This window comes from Cryptotermes secundus, unplaced genomic scaffold (genome assembly GCF_002891405.2).
Source record: "Cryptotermes secundus unplaced genomic scaffold, Csec_1.0 scaffold1288, whole genome shotgun sequence".
Lineage (NCBI taxonomy): Eukaryota > Metazoa > Arthropoda > Insecta > Blattodea > Kalotermitidae > Cryptotermes > Cryptotermes secundus.
Window position 1 is genome coordinate 10645 of NW_019723927.1, and position 16447 is coordinate 27091.

Sequence of the window (16447 nt, forward strand, 5' to 3'; positions counted from 1 at the left end):
ACACACACACACACACACAATATATATATATATAATACCAATAAATGGTTGTATTAATTGTCTCTCACTGACACAGAACCACAGCCTTCCCAAGACAAAGTGTAAGTGTTGTCGACTTAAGGACATTTGGGTGTGGCAAGGAAATATATTTACAAAATCCAAATTTTACCCACTGCAAACCCATGTAGTGAATAACATATACACTTGTTCTGATGACTGATGGCTTCCTGTACAGTGAAAATATACAATTATCAAATGTAGTCTTCCTTTCCTTACAGCTTCTGGATTATTCTTGTGGCAACACTAGGAATTTGGGGCCTGCACGGTCAAGTTACAGGTGTGATGTAATGATATAATTGCTCTTTGGGTTCGGGTGGCATATTTTATATCGACAGCCCGGCAGAAATGAGGACCAGGAATCTTCCTGGTGATAAATGGCGGCCGGCGCGTAAAGTTAACCCCACCGCCATCCGTAAGGCGACTGTCTACCAAATGTGAGAACCTCGACGTCTCATAACCCTATGAGCCTCCACAGCCTGCTACGTGGATAGGTTTTTTATTTTTATTTATTTTTATGTAGGCACTACACCCACCTGGGTACCGTGGATAGTAACAGTACGGGTAGTAGTGATACATTCGTGTGTAGCTTGGAGGTGCTGCCACCAGAGCGACTCGATCTGAAACATAACATATACGGTGCAAGCTACAGTGACTGCAACAGAGTCCATGTAATGTTTGTCAGAATGGCAGTTACGGTTCATAGGCTAGCTGAGTGGTTGACTATTTAATTGCCTCTCTGCATGATTGACTGACGAATTAATTGACAGAATAACTTACTGTTCCATCCTAAGTATCCGATATGTCACAGTACAAGTTCCCCGGCCCGAAATTTTTGCTGGTATTTGTGTATCGTCTATTAACGACACTTTCAACAGCTCAGCTTACATGCCGTCGAATGTTAGAATGGTTAATAATTTAGAGAGGACGTGGATTTAAGCAGCCGTGGCATACTTTGAGCTACTATTCCGGCATATGCCTGGAGGGGTTGAGGAAAACTACAATAAGAAAGTCGGTCTCTGGGCCGAGATTTGAACCTAGAACTTCCTGAATGTGAAGCAGAAGCAATACTAGCTCGTTCGTGTCGTTCGGTCGGTGTATCAACTGGGTATGTTCGGTCAGTGAGAAGAATTGATAGTTATTTAAATATTTTTGAAGCAGGTCTACAGAATCTGGGATTGGTTAAAACTTACTTAAGCCCGTACATATTCTAAGAGTTGTTGACAATTTTTAGGGCTAAAAGTGGTTGGAGAACAACATAGGACGTTTCATTGGGTCTGAAGAAAAAGTAGCCTTGCTAACTAAACTAACTCCGTGGCTTGTATTCCGCAAGCGAACTATACCGACCGAGCGACCGCCGCTTGTCGGCGAAGTTAGTGCCAACTTTAGTGGATAGAGGATGTCGCGTGGTCTGCGCAACGGATCCCCACGGCCGTTAATCTCGGTTTTCTAGACCGGAGCCCCTGTTTTCTTGAAAAAGCTCTTCAATTATCCCCACGAGGCTGAGTGCATCCCGTTCCAGACCCACTACATCTCAGAAAATCTGGTAGAGCCGGGAATCGAACCCGGGACCTCTGGATATGTAGCCAGGCACGCTGGCCACTAGACCACAGGCTACACAGCTTATTTTTTTTTTCAAAAATAATTTGAATCCTGTAGTGTTGAGGAAGAACGAAGTAAGGAGCGTCTTCCGTTCTGATAACTTAAACTTCAGCTCATGACGTCATTTGAAACTTCAATTATTGCTTAATGGTGAATTAAAGTAATTACGTTTAGTGAAGGCGCAAGGGATGTAAAACTCCATGTTAACAGCATGGTCCATAGGCTTCACACCTTGAGAAGACTAGCACTGCTCGTACAGCTGTCAAGACCGGCCAATTACATAGACTCTGTGCTTCGTTACCCATCATGCAAAGCGACCAAAACAGGTACATGTTATTACATATTTACAATTCTACTTTACCCACGTGCGTGTACAGTACAGAATATATACACTAATAACTGTAGGAAGAAATGTACAATAAGAGTCTGTAGGTAAGTGGGTGCTAGGCACCATGCCATGAAGGTGACGTGGAGGTACTGCTGCGATTATCCTTATGCATGTGAAGACAGCTTCCATTGACCACTGGTTAGGACGCCGAGTTAGTTCCACAACTAGTCTTGAAAGAGTGGCGAAAATAAAAATTCCTGGTCCCGCCGTGAAACGAATTTCGGTTTTTCGAGTTCCTGAACCTAACACCAGCAAACGACACTGCAATAAGAAATACGGACACTTCATACATTCGTCGTTTTTTCATGACATGTTTCGGCTCACTGAGCCATTATAAAGTATTTGACTTGTTTACATTTAAATGTGGGTCACGCTGTAGCGTAGTTGCTTGAGAGACTATGCTAGAAGCCGGAAGGTCGTAGGTTCGAGTCCAGATGAGGTTGATTTTTTTTTCAATCTATCTAATCCTCCCAGCCGCACTATGGTCCTGGGGTCGACGCAGCCTCTAACATAAATGAGTACCAGGAATCTTTCTGGGGGGTGAAGGGAGGCGGGCGAGTAAGGCTGACAACCTTACCGCCATCTGTGAGCCGAGTGTCTAGACAAAATGTGGGACCCTCGACGTCTCACAACTCTATGGACCTTCACGGACTGTTATAGGGAGAGCTTTTATTTTCTTTTTATATTTACATGTATTGGTCTGCTAGTACAGCAATCCTACATTGGCCAGTGTTCGCATATTTGAATATTGGTTTAGTAATGTGTAATGCCGTTATATATAAAAAGGAGTGGTCACCTTAAGATTAAATATTAATAGTTAAAATGTTAAATAGCTTAAATTAGAAATTACGTGTTTATAAAAGGGTTTCTAATGTGTTATCTGGGCGTAGCAGTTGCGTGCATCTCCTGCCCGTGCATTTCTTCAGGGGTTTTCCCTGCCTTGTACTGAACACTGTGTGTGTTTGTTGGTATGCAGGTATGTGATTGCGTTATTCTCCCGGCTAGTGTTCTTGTATTAGGGAGAAATGTTGTTTCTTTCATGTAGTTTTTGTGAACACTTTATTTCTTATTTTAATGATTTAACATCTTAACTTAATATTGTAGCGTGTAGATGCGTTACTATGCAACGACCGCGAGATAAGCAAATATACCAGAGCCGTTTCTAGGCAACGACTCGGTAAATACGTTCCCGCAGCCACAGACACGAACGCAACGATGGTACAGCAACAGAGGAACGGTATTTTCTGTTGTCCGCTCGGCGACCGTTGCTACACAAATACCTGCGAAATCCCGGTCTAGAAAATTAAGGCTACAACGACCAGCGTATTTTTCTCTGGCACAATACGTGGTACAACATCACACCTGTATGTGTATGTATCCAGCTCGAGCGTATGTTATTCTGACAATGTCTTTATGGTTGTCTTCAGTCTGTCTAAGGGTACGTCGCGGATTATCTCGAGGCAGACTACAACCGCGTTGTTTCAAAAAATTATCTGCAGATCACTCATGAAGTCATGATCATCTTTACATCTCGGTCAAATCTGTAAGCCATATAACTCTGCAGCTGTTTATTTCATCTTAGCGACAGGTTCAGTAGCCCAGAGTATATGACGTCGAATGGTGCGTTGACTGGTGAATGATGGACTGGAAATTGTGTGGCATAATTCCTGTAGGGCCTGCGGAATACGACAGACCTCAGTCAAGAAAACGGGTCTTCGGACCGAAGCTTGAACTCGGGACATTTAGAATAAGAAGAAAGACCGCTACCCCCTCAACAGCGACGTTTGGTTACCTGAAGTTCTTACGTAACCGAAGAAGGGATTAAAGAGAGTCGTGTCACACAGTTGTCGCACCGCTGCCCTAGAAGAGCGAGCTCAAATTGAAAGAGCAACTGGTCTGCAGACGAACGACGGCCGGAAGGAAGCGTTCCACAGGTTGGCTCCATAAGACACGCGACAAAAGACAGCTCATGACCTCAGGAAGGAACCGGGGTCATCCGCCTTTCTGTAGCATCTTAGTCCCGAGTAATAGTTCGAGCCTGTCGCCTGCCATTTCGATATCAAGGTCTGGGTATGTGGCTCTAAAAGACACTGGAGCATTTCCTTTCAACATTGTCCATTGTCTGCATAATTAAGTCTGCAAACGTGTGTAATACTCTAACGCTGGAGGTCAACACGAATTTTCTGAGTGTCTTTCATGATTTTATAAACGCCACTAGCCTTGATAGTAATTTATTGTGTAAGGAAATCTACCGTGACGGAGATAATCACAATTCAGATACAAGAAATAGCACGCAGTCAGAAACGTTTCCATTCCTGTTTCTTGAAATATTCATCGCATCGAAACGCGCGCGCGATAAACGTCATGGGGCCTTAATGATATGCACATTTCCTGTCAGGACAAACTTTCTCATTGCTGAGTCACTTCGAAATTATTTAATGCAGCTAAATCTGACCTTAAAATAAAGCAGGAGTTATAAGTTGCTGATAAAGTGTAAGTTTAATTCACAATTTTTAGGTGGGTGACCCCTTCCCTTCACAAAATTGCCTTAATCTCGTTTGAGTACCTGAGAAGCCGGGCTGGAAGACTTAAGGGATTGTAATTCGATTACTGGCACGGGCAAACGTTTTTCTCTCCTTCACAGAGTTCGGATATGCCCTGGGCCCCAGCCTAGCTTCCTACCCAGTGGGTACTGGGGGCACCTTCCATGAAGGTAAAGTGGCCGGCCTCATTTAGTGTCGAGATCAAGAATGCGTGGCGTTATACTTCCACTCTCCCCACGCCTCAAGGCGTGATGATTAATTAATCATAGGGACTGCTTTGGATTACCCAAGATTGTTTATGTATTTATTTATTTATGAATTTCTTAACTACGTTTTCAGTATCCTCAACTATTTAGAATCGAATGACAGAATGACAGTGAGTAATTAAGCGTAAAAACTAACAAACTCCGTAGCTTGAGTCCGCAAGTGAACTATACCGACCGAGCAACCGCCACTTGTCGACGAAATTAGTGTCAACTTTTGCGGACAGATTGTGTCGCGTGGTCAGCGCAACGAATCCCCACGGCCGTTAATTTCGGTTTTCTAGAATGGAGCCGCTATTTCCTTGAAACAGCTCCTCAATTATCCTCACGAGGCTGAGTGAACCTCTGGATCTGTAGGCAGGAATTCTGACCACTGGACCACAGAGGCGGTCCAACGAAGCGTATGGGATGTATAGAAATGGAGACGTAGTTTCATTTTACGTTCTAACAAAAAGCATAAAAACCCACAGTCACAACAGTCGGTGTCCTATCCAAGATTCGAACTGGGCATGTCCCAAATATAAATCAGGGGCATCACCGCTTAAGCCGAATTGCTCAGCTTCGTAAAGTAGTTCATAGTACGTACAGACACGGCCATTCCATTAGGCGTTCTTTTAATAGGTCTATACTTCGTGCGAAGAAAGCACAAAGAAACATGAGACGTTTTGAAGCTGACTGTACCCGTCTTCAGGTAGAACGAACGGGTAATGTCTATAGCTAGACCTTTGAGCCTGGAGATACAGAAGCCTGCATTCATAGTTCAATGATGGAGGGGAATAGGTGAGAACACACACACAAGTAGTTGGTATGTGACATATGTTGAAGCCACGGAAAGAGTCCAATGGCTCGACCCCCTCGAACTGTTAGGTTTCTCCCTCCAGCGTACTTCCCCATGTACCCCTCAAGTCGTATAGTCATTCTGTTCGCAGGAATGCTGGTAGTGATAGTCCTGTTCCCTAGGGACAAATGCAGTATAGTCCAGAAGGGATGGAAGAGATTACAACAGAAGACATAAATGGGAAAGCCTCGAACGCCGTCATCTCTTCGTCTCTGGCACTTCTTTCCGTCGTGTCGCGTTTACGGCTAGAACAACAAGGCGCAAGGGATAACTTCCCCTACTTTCCTGTAACTAACGAACTAACAAACTCAATGCAGCCGAGTCCTTGAGAAGCCAACATTCGCTCAGCTACTCAAGAATTTCCCAACATTTTCTGGAACCCGAAGGTTTGTTAACTTGTCCAAAACAGCCGGCCACTGGTTCCTATACTGAGCCAGATAAATCCAGTCCATACCATCAAATCCTGTTTCTCTAACGTCAATTTTAATATTATTCTCTCATCTAGGTCTAGGTCTTCTTAGTAGTATCTTTCCTCTTGGCTTTCCCACCCTGTATGCATATATCTTCTCTATGTGCTAACTAACTCGACACTAAAGCTAACATTTTGGGGCCTTGAAGTAAACAATCGCTGTCCTCTCTGATAATCTTATGAAACCATAAACACATCTGTGAGCAAAGTGAAGAGTTCTTAAGCAGGTGATACTTAGCTTTTTCGTCTTCATTGATTCATTCATTTTTATTTCTAAATCTGTTGCTTTTTACTGCTTCCGAGAGGTTTACTAGTCAAGACTAGGACTGGTAGAAAGAATACAGCTTGGCCGCGCCATAGCTCAAGCTGTTAGTCGCTGGCTTCCCACCGCGGCGGCCCGGGGTCCATCTCGGGTCTGGTCAAGTGGGATTTGTGGTGGACAAAGTGGTGCTGCGGCGGGTTTTCTCTGAGTACTTCGGTTTCTACTGTCAATCTTCATTCCACCAAATTCTCCATCATCATAAACACCCGGGGCAGGCTACAATAGGCCAATCAGTGGCCGCCGTGCCGAGTGGACCCAGATGGACTCCACCACCCACTAAGCGAATTAAAAAAAAGAGAGAGAGAGAGAATACAGCTTGATTCGGTCTATGGTATGTCTGTCTGTTGTAGGCTGATAGAAAGGGGATGAAATAAACAAACGAATGCAGATAACAATAAATAAACGAAAAGAGAAGGAAGCGCGGGAGCCGACAGAATATCTGTCCGGGGGGGGGGGTCAGAAAATTTGCTTACAAACTTAGTTTAAGCCTTTCAAGAATACTATTATAGATTTGCCTTGAGTTGTGGGACTCCACAGGGTGTTTCACGACTTTAGGGCATAACTGCAGGAGGTGATTTCCTAGGTCTTTGTGATCATATAAACATGTGTCCGATTTTGGACGGTTACGGAGTTATGACCGTTTTAAACTCAGAATAGAAGGTAACGATTACTGACAATAAACGGAACAAAATAATAAACCAGCATAATACATGATACATTTAAAGTATGAATGTAAAGTTAACTTCGTGAAATTAGATTTAATTTGAATTTATTGGTGCTTAAAGCTGACTTTCGAAAATGCCACCGCCGGCCGCAACACAGGCTACCGCTCGGTTGTGAACCGCGCCAGACATACCAACCCACCACGCCTTAGGTAGCTCTCAAGTATCGAGATAACGAGGACGCTCTGTCTGTAGCTGGCTAAAAATAGCGACCCGCCAGATGACAGACGCGGTTCACACGAGGGCGTGTACGGGAATGAAGAAACGGTCGTAACTCCGTAACGGTCCAAAATCGGACACATGTTTATGCCTAGGAAATCACCTCCTACAGTTATGCCCTAAAGTCGTGAAACACCCTGTATACTGAAATAGAGAAGGCGCCACGTTAAAAACAACTTTAATTATAGTACAAATATTCAGTGCGTTTCTTTCTTGTTCAGTTTTAATTTCTTTTAAAAAAAATCCATGAGTGGGGGCAGATGTGTGGTGTTTCCTCCCCTTCCCCCCCCCACCAAGCCGGTGAGCACTGAGGAAAGAATCGACGGGAAAAATGAAGATTGAATGGGAAAATAAGAAACGGAAGAAGAAGAAGACAGGCATGCCAGAGACAGCAGATGCTGGCCAAACGGCGCACCTAGCAAGTAGAGACGGACCTGTCAGGAATAGGATTCATAATCACATCGTCACACGCTGGGACACAGCCAGATTGTCTGACAACAAGAAAAGTGAAACCAATAAAATGAAATAAAAAATGCTAATATACAGATCCTATTTTACAGCCTATACCTACACGAATGTCATCTTTTGTTATTTATTTTATTGCAAGTTTACTGGAAGGTTACCAAACTGGAATCACCTCCCTGGTCAAATGTCAGAAACTGACTATCAAGAGAAGGGAGCGGTAATTTATATTCCGAATTCAGGAGCGTTTAGACCGCCTTCTTCCAACATTTTCTCCAGTTTATATGAGCCCAAGGACGAAAAGTCTTTCCAATTGTTTATTTCGCCACAATCTTTCCTTTCGTTTTCTTGCTGGTTCCTGCCTCTCTTCCCGACATCGCCTAGTAGGTGACTGAATCATATTCTCTTTTGTAATGGTTCATTTTTGGGGTTAAAGATTTGGACCGTAAGTAAGTAACAGGGTGGCCGCGCCATAGCTCAAGCGGTTAGTCGCTGGCTTTCCACCGCGGCGGCCCGAGTTCGATCCCGGGTCTGGTCAAGTGGGATTTGTGGTGGACAAAGTGGCGTTGCGGAGGGTTTTCTCCGAGTACTTCGGTTTCCCTTGTCAATCTTCATTCCAACAATTGCTCCACAATCACCCTCACCTATCATCTGGGGCTGGTAAAATAGGCCAGAAGTGGCGGCAGTACAAGGGACTTAGTCGCACCCCACTAGCAATAATAAAAAAAAAATAAAAATAAGTAAGAAGGTGCTTTCAGTAGTGGCAGTTTTACAAGATTTTATAACTATGCACTAGCCACAGCACACCAGACAAACACATAAAACGGCATTACATACAAAATTTAGAGGCTCATACAGATGCGGTTTTCCATAGCAGAGGCCAGAGTTCAATCTCGCAACAGTTCATGTGGAATTTTTGATGTAACAAGTACAGCGGGTTTCTCCCGCTAACAGTAACTTCACAGTTTCCATAACACGACTATCGCATCTCTGGCTCTGCGAGGTTATGCAACAGTCACAGAGAGAGACTATTTTGTTTAAAACATTGGTGATACTATTCATTGTGGAAAATAAAGGCTTACCCTTCTGCACCTCCGACCTTACTCCAATAAGAGCCAAGTGTCAAAAATTCAAACTAAAACTGCAAAAAAATCTTTTGCGATTTATTTTAACTGCGTACTCAAAAAAAAACTCTGTAGTTTTAGTCCGCAAGCGGACTATACCGACAGTGCGACCGCCGCTTGTCGGCGAAGTTAGTGCCAATATTAGCGGACAGAGGGTGTCGCGTGGTCAGCGCAACGAAACCCCACGGCCGTTAATCTCGATTTTCTAGACCGGACAATAAAAATGTGTGGAGGAATATTTTCCCCACATGTGAAATTCTTATGCAGATGCTACATAGTCCTATAAAAAGTAAAAGGTAACGCTATCCCCGTAAGAGGCCGTGGAGGCCCATAGGGTTGTGAGAAATTGAGGCTCCCACATTTTCTAGACAATCGGCTCACAGATGGCGGCAAGGTTGTCAGCCCTACGCGCCGGCCGCCCTTTACCTCCGAGAATATTCCTGGTATTCATTTCTGTTAGAGGCTGAGTCGACCCCAGGGCCATAGTGCGGCTGGAAGGATTAGATCCATTTAAAAAATCCAAATACCCCATCGGGATTTGAACCCGCGACCTTCCGAATTGTAGCATAGTGCCTCAACCAACTTACGCTACCGCGTGCCCCTTAATTAACAGCAAAAATGTAACATTATTGGTTGACTTTAATGTCACGCTGTTTACACCAACTTCCCGAAAAAAAAAATTATTCCTGTCTATACGTAAATGTTCATCTTGGCCAATCAGTGGCCGCAGTGCCGAGTGGACCCAGCTGAACTCCACCCCCCATTAGCGAATTTAAAAAAAGAAAAGCTTACACAACGCGATATCGTAGTTGGTTGAGGCACTATGCTACAAGCCAGAATGTCTCGGGGTTCAAGTCCCGATGAGAAGGATTTTCTTCAATTCAGTTAAATATGTAGCTTAATTCAGTGTGTTAACGGAGAAGAAGGGTCGAGATAAATAGTATGCAAGGGATAATTGGGAGACAGCGCGAGGAATGAAGACATTAAAGAAATTATTCCTCGTTAATTTCAATTTTTCACTAGTAAGTTACATTTAGTAGACCTACAGGAAGTCAGATGAGAATATATAGCAAAAATCATGTATCTGCGAAGGACAGTAATTACGCTAATGGAAAACAAGTTAATAGCAACCTGAAGAGCACATTAAATTCGGATAAAAACCGCCATAATGCCATTCACAATATATTATTTTCCCGTGTCCCAGATTAAATAATAAAAATTAGAATATATAAAATCACAATTTCAAGTGTTCTTATATACTCGTAGGTGTGAAACAAATATCTTGCTCTCAGAGAAGAACATGGGTCCAAGTTCCTTTGAGACAAATGCGGAAAATTATATTAAAACAATAAAGGACACATCATAACGAGGAGCTTTACCATTAATACTGCTAGGATGATGACACGCGGAAGGATACAATGTCAGACACCCAGCACCCGCGCAGATGATGATAAATGCACAAGAAACTTTTGCCGAAAACTCCGAACGGAAGATACCAATTAGGAGACATTACTGTAGAAGACAGGAGAATACTAAAGCTGATCTTGGAGAAATATCGTATGAAAGCGAGGACTAGAGTCGACAGGCTCAGGATACGGTCCATGACAATCTGATGTGAACAAAAGAGCTGCACCTTCAGGTTCAATATGACGAGATAACTTCTTGATCAAATTAATTACAATTAAGGTAACCCTGTACTGGGAGTTAATTAGCCCGCAGCCTGACTCTTAATTTGTTTTAACTACCATTTCTGGAAGACCATCCGTTACTGACGAGTCAGTGGAAAACATTCGGAACAATTTTATCCGAAGTCCGAAGAAATCAGTGCGTAAATGTGCTGGAGAATTACGTGGAACTTTCAAAAACAACATTTCACAGCGTTCTGAAGAAAACGTCTGGGTTTTACTTTCGGTAAGATGGCGCTCCTGCGCACTATGCCAACATTGTTACGGAATTTGTTGACGAAATATTTCCACGGCGCCGGATTTGTAGGGGTGGATGGAAGCAATGGCCCCCCACGCTCCCCGGACCTGACACCCCTTGATTATTATTTCAGGGGGTATGTGGAGCAAAGCGTCTATAGTGTTCGTATTCACAACATTCAACAATTGAAACATCGAATCGGAGAAGATACCACATCTGTCAGTTCTAATGTTCTTGGTCGAGAGTGGCAGGAGATGGAATACCGCTTAGATGTCTGCAGAACCATCAATGGAACCCTCATATAACTTCGATAAACAGAAACAAAAAAAACTCCGTGGCCTGTATTCCGCAAATGAACTATACCGACCGAGCGACCGCTGCTTGTCGGCGAAGTTAGAGCCAACTTTTGCGGATAGAGGATGTGATATGGTCAGCGCAACGGATCCCCACGGCCGTTAATTTCGGTTTTCTAGACCGGAGCCGCTATTTCCTTGAAACAGCTCCTCAGTTATCCTCACGACGCTGAGTGGACCCCTTTCTAGACCTACCACTTCTCAGAAAATCTGGCAGCTCTGGGAATCGAACAAGGGACCTCTGAAACTGTAGCCAGGAACTCTGATCACTAGACCACAGAGGCGGTCAATAAGCATGTGAAAAAAAAAACTATTTGAGTTGTTCTTTAATATAATTCATGTTTAATGTATGTACCATATTCCGTTTAATACATATAATATTTTGAAACCCCACCATGACTTTTGGTATATGAACTGGTCCCAAACATTGTGTAATGTAACTTGTATAACGGATGCAATACTTTCACAAACTCGACATTTCCTGACGTTACCTGACGATGGCCGTATACGGCTGAAACACGTCATAGTTTAAACGTGGCACATATGTATTAAATCGATGTTTCAGGTAAGGAAGCTCTGTTAATAAGGGTTAGATACAAACTTGCGGGGTAGATCCGGAGATCTAGGGGTCTATACCCAGGCTGTAGAAAGCAGTCCCACTGACGGTGGAAATGACGGCCCTCATGGACTTAAGCTGTTTACATTCGGTTAGAAGCGCCTCGTGTGTTGATTTCTCAAACCAAATGACTTGAGATCTTATAAAATGATTTTTTGACCACCGTTATACGGCTAACACAGTACCTGCTAGCGTCGTGACTGCGGACGTCTGTTTGTGGGTGGGCAGCATCCCTGCGGGGAACGCCGTCCCTGGCCCTGAGGCGTACTTGACGGGTTTGAAGTGAAAGAACGATGGGGAGTAGCCCGATCCCGCCGGACTAAGAGAGCTGAACCGCTCCTCTCGGTCCTCAACGTACACTCCCTCCTTGCCCATCGCGGCGAGCTGCCGTCCCTTCGGCATGAACATGACGAGGAAGACGATGGTGGCGGTGCTGACGAGGCCGAAGGCGAGACAGGCGTCGCGATGGCGCTCGGGCACCACCAGGCCACACAGCACCCAGATGAGCCACACCGGGATGCTACAACCCACGGCCAGTCCTATGAATGTTGCCTCACGGTAATTGTCGCGAATCCCCCGAGACTTGATGGCGAGGACTGCGACGAAGAGGATAAGACACATGACGTACAGGAGGGAGAGCAGCAGGTCTGTGTAGGGGGTGTGGCATAAGAGTAGCGGGTCGGTGGTTAGGTCCTCGGCTGTGACGACCAGCCGGTGATGGTGAGGGGGCATTTCTACGCGAGGCGGAGAGTTGAGTAGCCACTGGGCGCCCACCGCCACCTGGATCAGCACAGCGAACAGCAGCAGCAGCGCCTGGTAGGGCGCCGGCAAGTACACACCGCCGTTCAGACTGATAAGGAACACGCACTTGACCAGCAGGGCAGAGAACACTACGGCGTACGCAAAGCCGGTCCCAAACCGTACGACGGCACAGGTGGCGGGGGTGGGTGTGGCGGCCAGTACGGCTCCCAGCACGGAGCACAAGAACAGACCTAGCAGCAACATCTGGCCCAAGAACAAATGGCGCCGGCTGGGGGTTGTGCGCCACGCTTTGCACAGCACGAACACCTCGAAGCCCGCTATCACCAGCATGGTAAGCGAGGAGAGTGCCAGCAGGGGCACCACCCACACCTCGTGCCGCAGCACGCCGGGGCCCTCGCTCACCCCGGTGCTGTGGTTCGCCCCTGGAGGCGGGGGGACGCTGCGCTCCGGCACCAGGAAGAACTCGGTGCTGAGCTCGATGCGGTGTTGCCTCCGAGAGCCGTCAGAGTGCGCGGCCAACAGCAGGAGGAGGACCAGCCACAGATCCATGGGCCACGTCATCCGAGAGGCGGCAGCATCTGCAAGAAGAGTGAAAGAGGCTACAATACTGGGACTCCCGCAGACCACTACGAGTCACGTACTGATAACACTATCAACAGAGATATGGTAACATAAGGAAAAACAGATTTCTTAAATTAATTTTCATACGCAGATTCCAAATACGGAATACCACCCCAAAAATGCATTTATCACGCCACTGTTTTGCGCATTTTGAGCTATAGAAGCCTACTTTCGCATTTTTTCTTGGTGTTCTTAAACTTTTTGTCGACCATGATGCGAGAATATGATGCTTGGTTACCGTCAAGAACTTAATTCCCATTTACATAGCGGCATTATTTCAAACCGCCTAATAAGTGTCACGTGACTTCGTGTTCCGCATATCAAGGAAATGAGGATAACAGAAAAAATGTACGTGTTACAACACACTGATTACCATTTTTGCTGTCAGCGTGCCTGGTTCAGCCCATTTCGTATATTTTAACGAAAAAAAGAGTTATAATTTCTTTGTATTACGTTATAAGCTACAAATTTATACTCACAGAGGTCACAGTGTGCGTTATGTCGGACACTAGCATCTTTGTAGTGTTCAACACAGCAGAAGAAGTTTAATGTGTGCGTGTCTAGGCCATAATCTTATTTCATTAAAATAATTTCAATTTCTGAATCACTCTTTAACTATTTTAATCGCAGGGAGAACAAACAATAGACTTAGGAGAGTCATGTTATTATTTTATGTGCTAAACAAAAAAAAAAACTCCGTGGCTTTAGTTCGCAAACGAACTATACCGACCGAGCGACCGCCGCTTTTCGACGAAGTTAGTGCAATTGGCATGAGCTACACATCCCTTAAAATGGTAAAGTTATCCCTGTAACAGGCCGTGAAGGCCCATAGGGTTGTAAGATATTGAGGCTCCCACATTTTCTAGACAATCGGCTCAAAGATGGCGGTAAGGTTGTCAGCCCTACGCGCCGGCCGCCCTTTACTCCCCAGGAAGATTCCTGGTACTCATTTCTGTTAGAGGCTGAGTCGACCCCGGGGCCATAGTGCGACTGGAAGGATTAAGTAAATTGAGAAAATCCAACCGAACCGAACCCGCGACCTTCCGACTTCTCTCCTTCCTTCTGGCTTTCCCACCAATATCCTATACGCATTCCTCGTCTCCCCCATTCGTGCTACATACCCTACCCACCTCATCATCCTTGACTTGATCATTCTACTTATACTTGGAGAACAGTACAAGTTATGAAGCTCCTCATTGTACAGTTTTCTCCAACCTCCTGTCACTTCATCTCTCTTCGGTCCAAATATTCTCAACACCCTGTTCTCAAACACCCTCAGTCTATGTTCCTCCTTTAATGTCGGAGACTAAGTTTCACACCCATACAGAACCACGGCAAAATTATAGTTTTCTGTATTCTAATTTTTATGTTTTTGGACAGCAGACGAGAAGACAAAAGGTTCTGGACTGAATGATAGCAAGCATTACCCGAGTTCAATCTCCTCTTAATTTCCTCCTGAATCAGGTTTCGATCTGTTATCGTTCCCAAATATCTGAACTGCGGATCGGAGTGTGGGATAATTAAACTAAATCTCAGCTAGCAGAACCCTAAGTCTCCCAATCAGTATTGTTACAAGTTTCTTGGCTCCAATACTTACAATTACTGACAACCGGGATAGACGACCAAGGTGTCGGAGTTCGAGTCCCGGTGAGGTCAAGAATTTGCTCTACTCCATATCGTCCAGACTGACTCTGATGCCACCCAATCTCGTATCCAGTGGGTACCGGGGATTGTTTCCCCTAAGGTAGAGCGGACGGGGTGTGAAGCTGACCACTCACCAACTAGTGCCGAGGTCGGGGAAACGTCTGTCTATATACTTATTCCCACAAGTCTTCATGGCGTAGTGCTTAATTAGTTAAGCACGGGAACAACCTACCTACCCTTACAATGGCTCTGCTACGTGACAGGTACAAGCCACACAATTCTTCGTTATGTACATATCTTCAATTACCCACTTACTTGTCTGTCCTAAGAACAAATAGTTTTCTGAGCACTTTCTTTCCGAACGGTGGCACTTCACTCGCTTGAAGTAAGGGAACGTAAAGCATGATGTAAGATGTACTTCAATTGTAAAAACTAGACGAGTATTTCTAAGTGGTAAGTGTAGTTACCATTTATTATGACAGGGATAAAAACTTTTGAATGTAAGGTTCGTATCATAACACTAGAAAAAAAAATTCGAAAAAAAATCACGACAGCTAATTCAAGTTATGAGACGATTAACGTTAAAGAACATATAAATTTAATGCCACGAAATGCTGTACCGACCTTCCTGCAAGCGCGTGGCTCTGTGCACCAGCCAATCGTCACTGCCGAGAGATTCCCAGCGCGCTAGTTCATACTGCATGCCTTTCCAAATTTCACTGCCCTTCCCCCAACCTATACTCTTCGAAAATACCCACGGGTCCAATCCCACGAACAGAATCAAGATTTTGTTCCGACACACCTGGAGAATCTGAAATTCAGCCCGCCTTCGAATAGAGAGAACAGATGAAATTACGGCATTAAAGACGCCACCAATTAATAAATTCCATCCGTAAACAATTCTTGTCAGCAGGGGCACAGGCTAAGTTAACCCTTTCCAAACCAGAAGAGGAGGGAAATGAATACAAGCGACTAGACAGTTCCGAGCGAAATCTACGAATACTTGGAATCAGTGGATGGAAAGAAAAAGCGCTGGAAAGGAAACAGTGGAGGAGTATTGTCGTGGTGCTACTCAGTCTCCACCCCAGACAAATTTGATTCACAGGGGTAGTCTTGGAAATACAACTTCTTGTCGCGTTCGTAGACTTGAGGTGTATTACGTGGTCATGTATTACAGAGCCGGTCACGGTAGCAGAGCGGTCTAAGGCATGTACTGTCTTCGCTCGCTCGGAAACCGGAATCGTGGGTTCGAATCCCACACAAGACATGGATATTTGGTGTGTGTATGTGTTCATTCTGTGTTTGTGCTGTCCTGTGTTTAGGTAGCGCGTTCTTACGACGAGCTGCTCACTCGTCCAAGGAATCCTTACTTACTCATGGAGCTGAGCCCTCCTTGAGGAGCCGCCAATTCTGCAGCTACTCAAGAATTTCGCAGCATTTATGGAACCTGAAGGTTCATTAAAGTGTTCACAAGAGCCCTCCACTGGTCCCTCTCCTGAGCCAGATCAATCTAATCCAC

The 16447-nt window shown here is 44.9% G+C and overlaps 1 protein-coding gene across 3 annotated transcripts in view; it reads right to left on the reverse strand.

The window, feature by feature from the left end:
* The window catches only part of LOC111862204 (metabotropic glutamate receptor), a 177642-nt gene that overhangs the window by 5423 nt on the left and 155772 nt on the right, over positions 1 to 16447 (reverse strand). For 2 of the 3 annotated variants that reach the window (XM_023847411.2, XM_033750583.1), the window contains 2 exons: positions 12087 to 13241; positions 594 to 677 (listed from right to left, as the gene is read on the reverse strand). In XM_023847411.2, the coding sequence (XP_023703179.1) occupies positions 594 to 677; positions 12087 to 13224 (1222 nt within the window). In that variant the 5' untranslated portion in view covers positions 13225 to 13241. The remainder of the gene's footprint in view (positions 1 to 593; positions 678 to 12086; positions 13242 to 16447) is intronic. The other variant, XM_023847412.2, reaches the window with a different exon arrangement.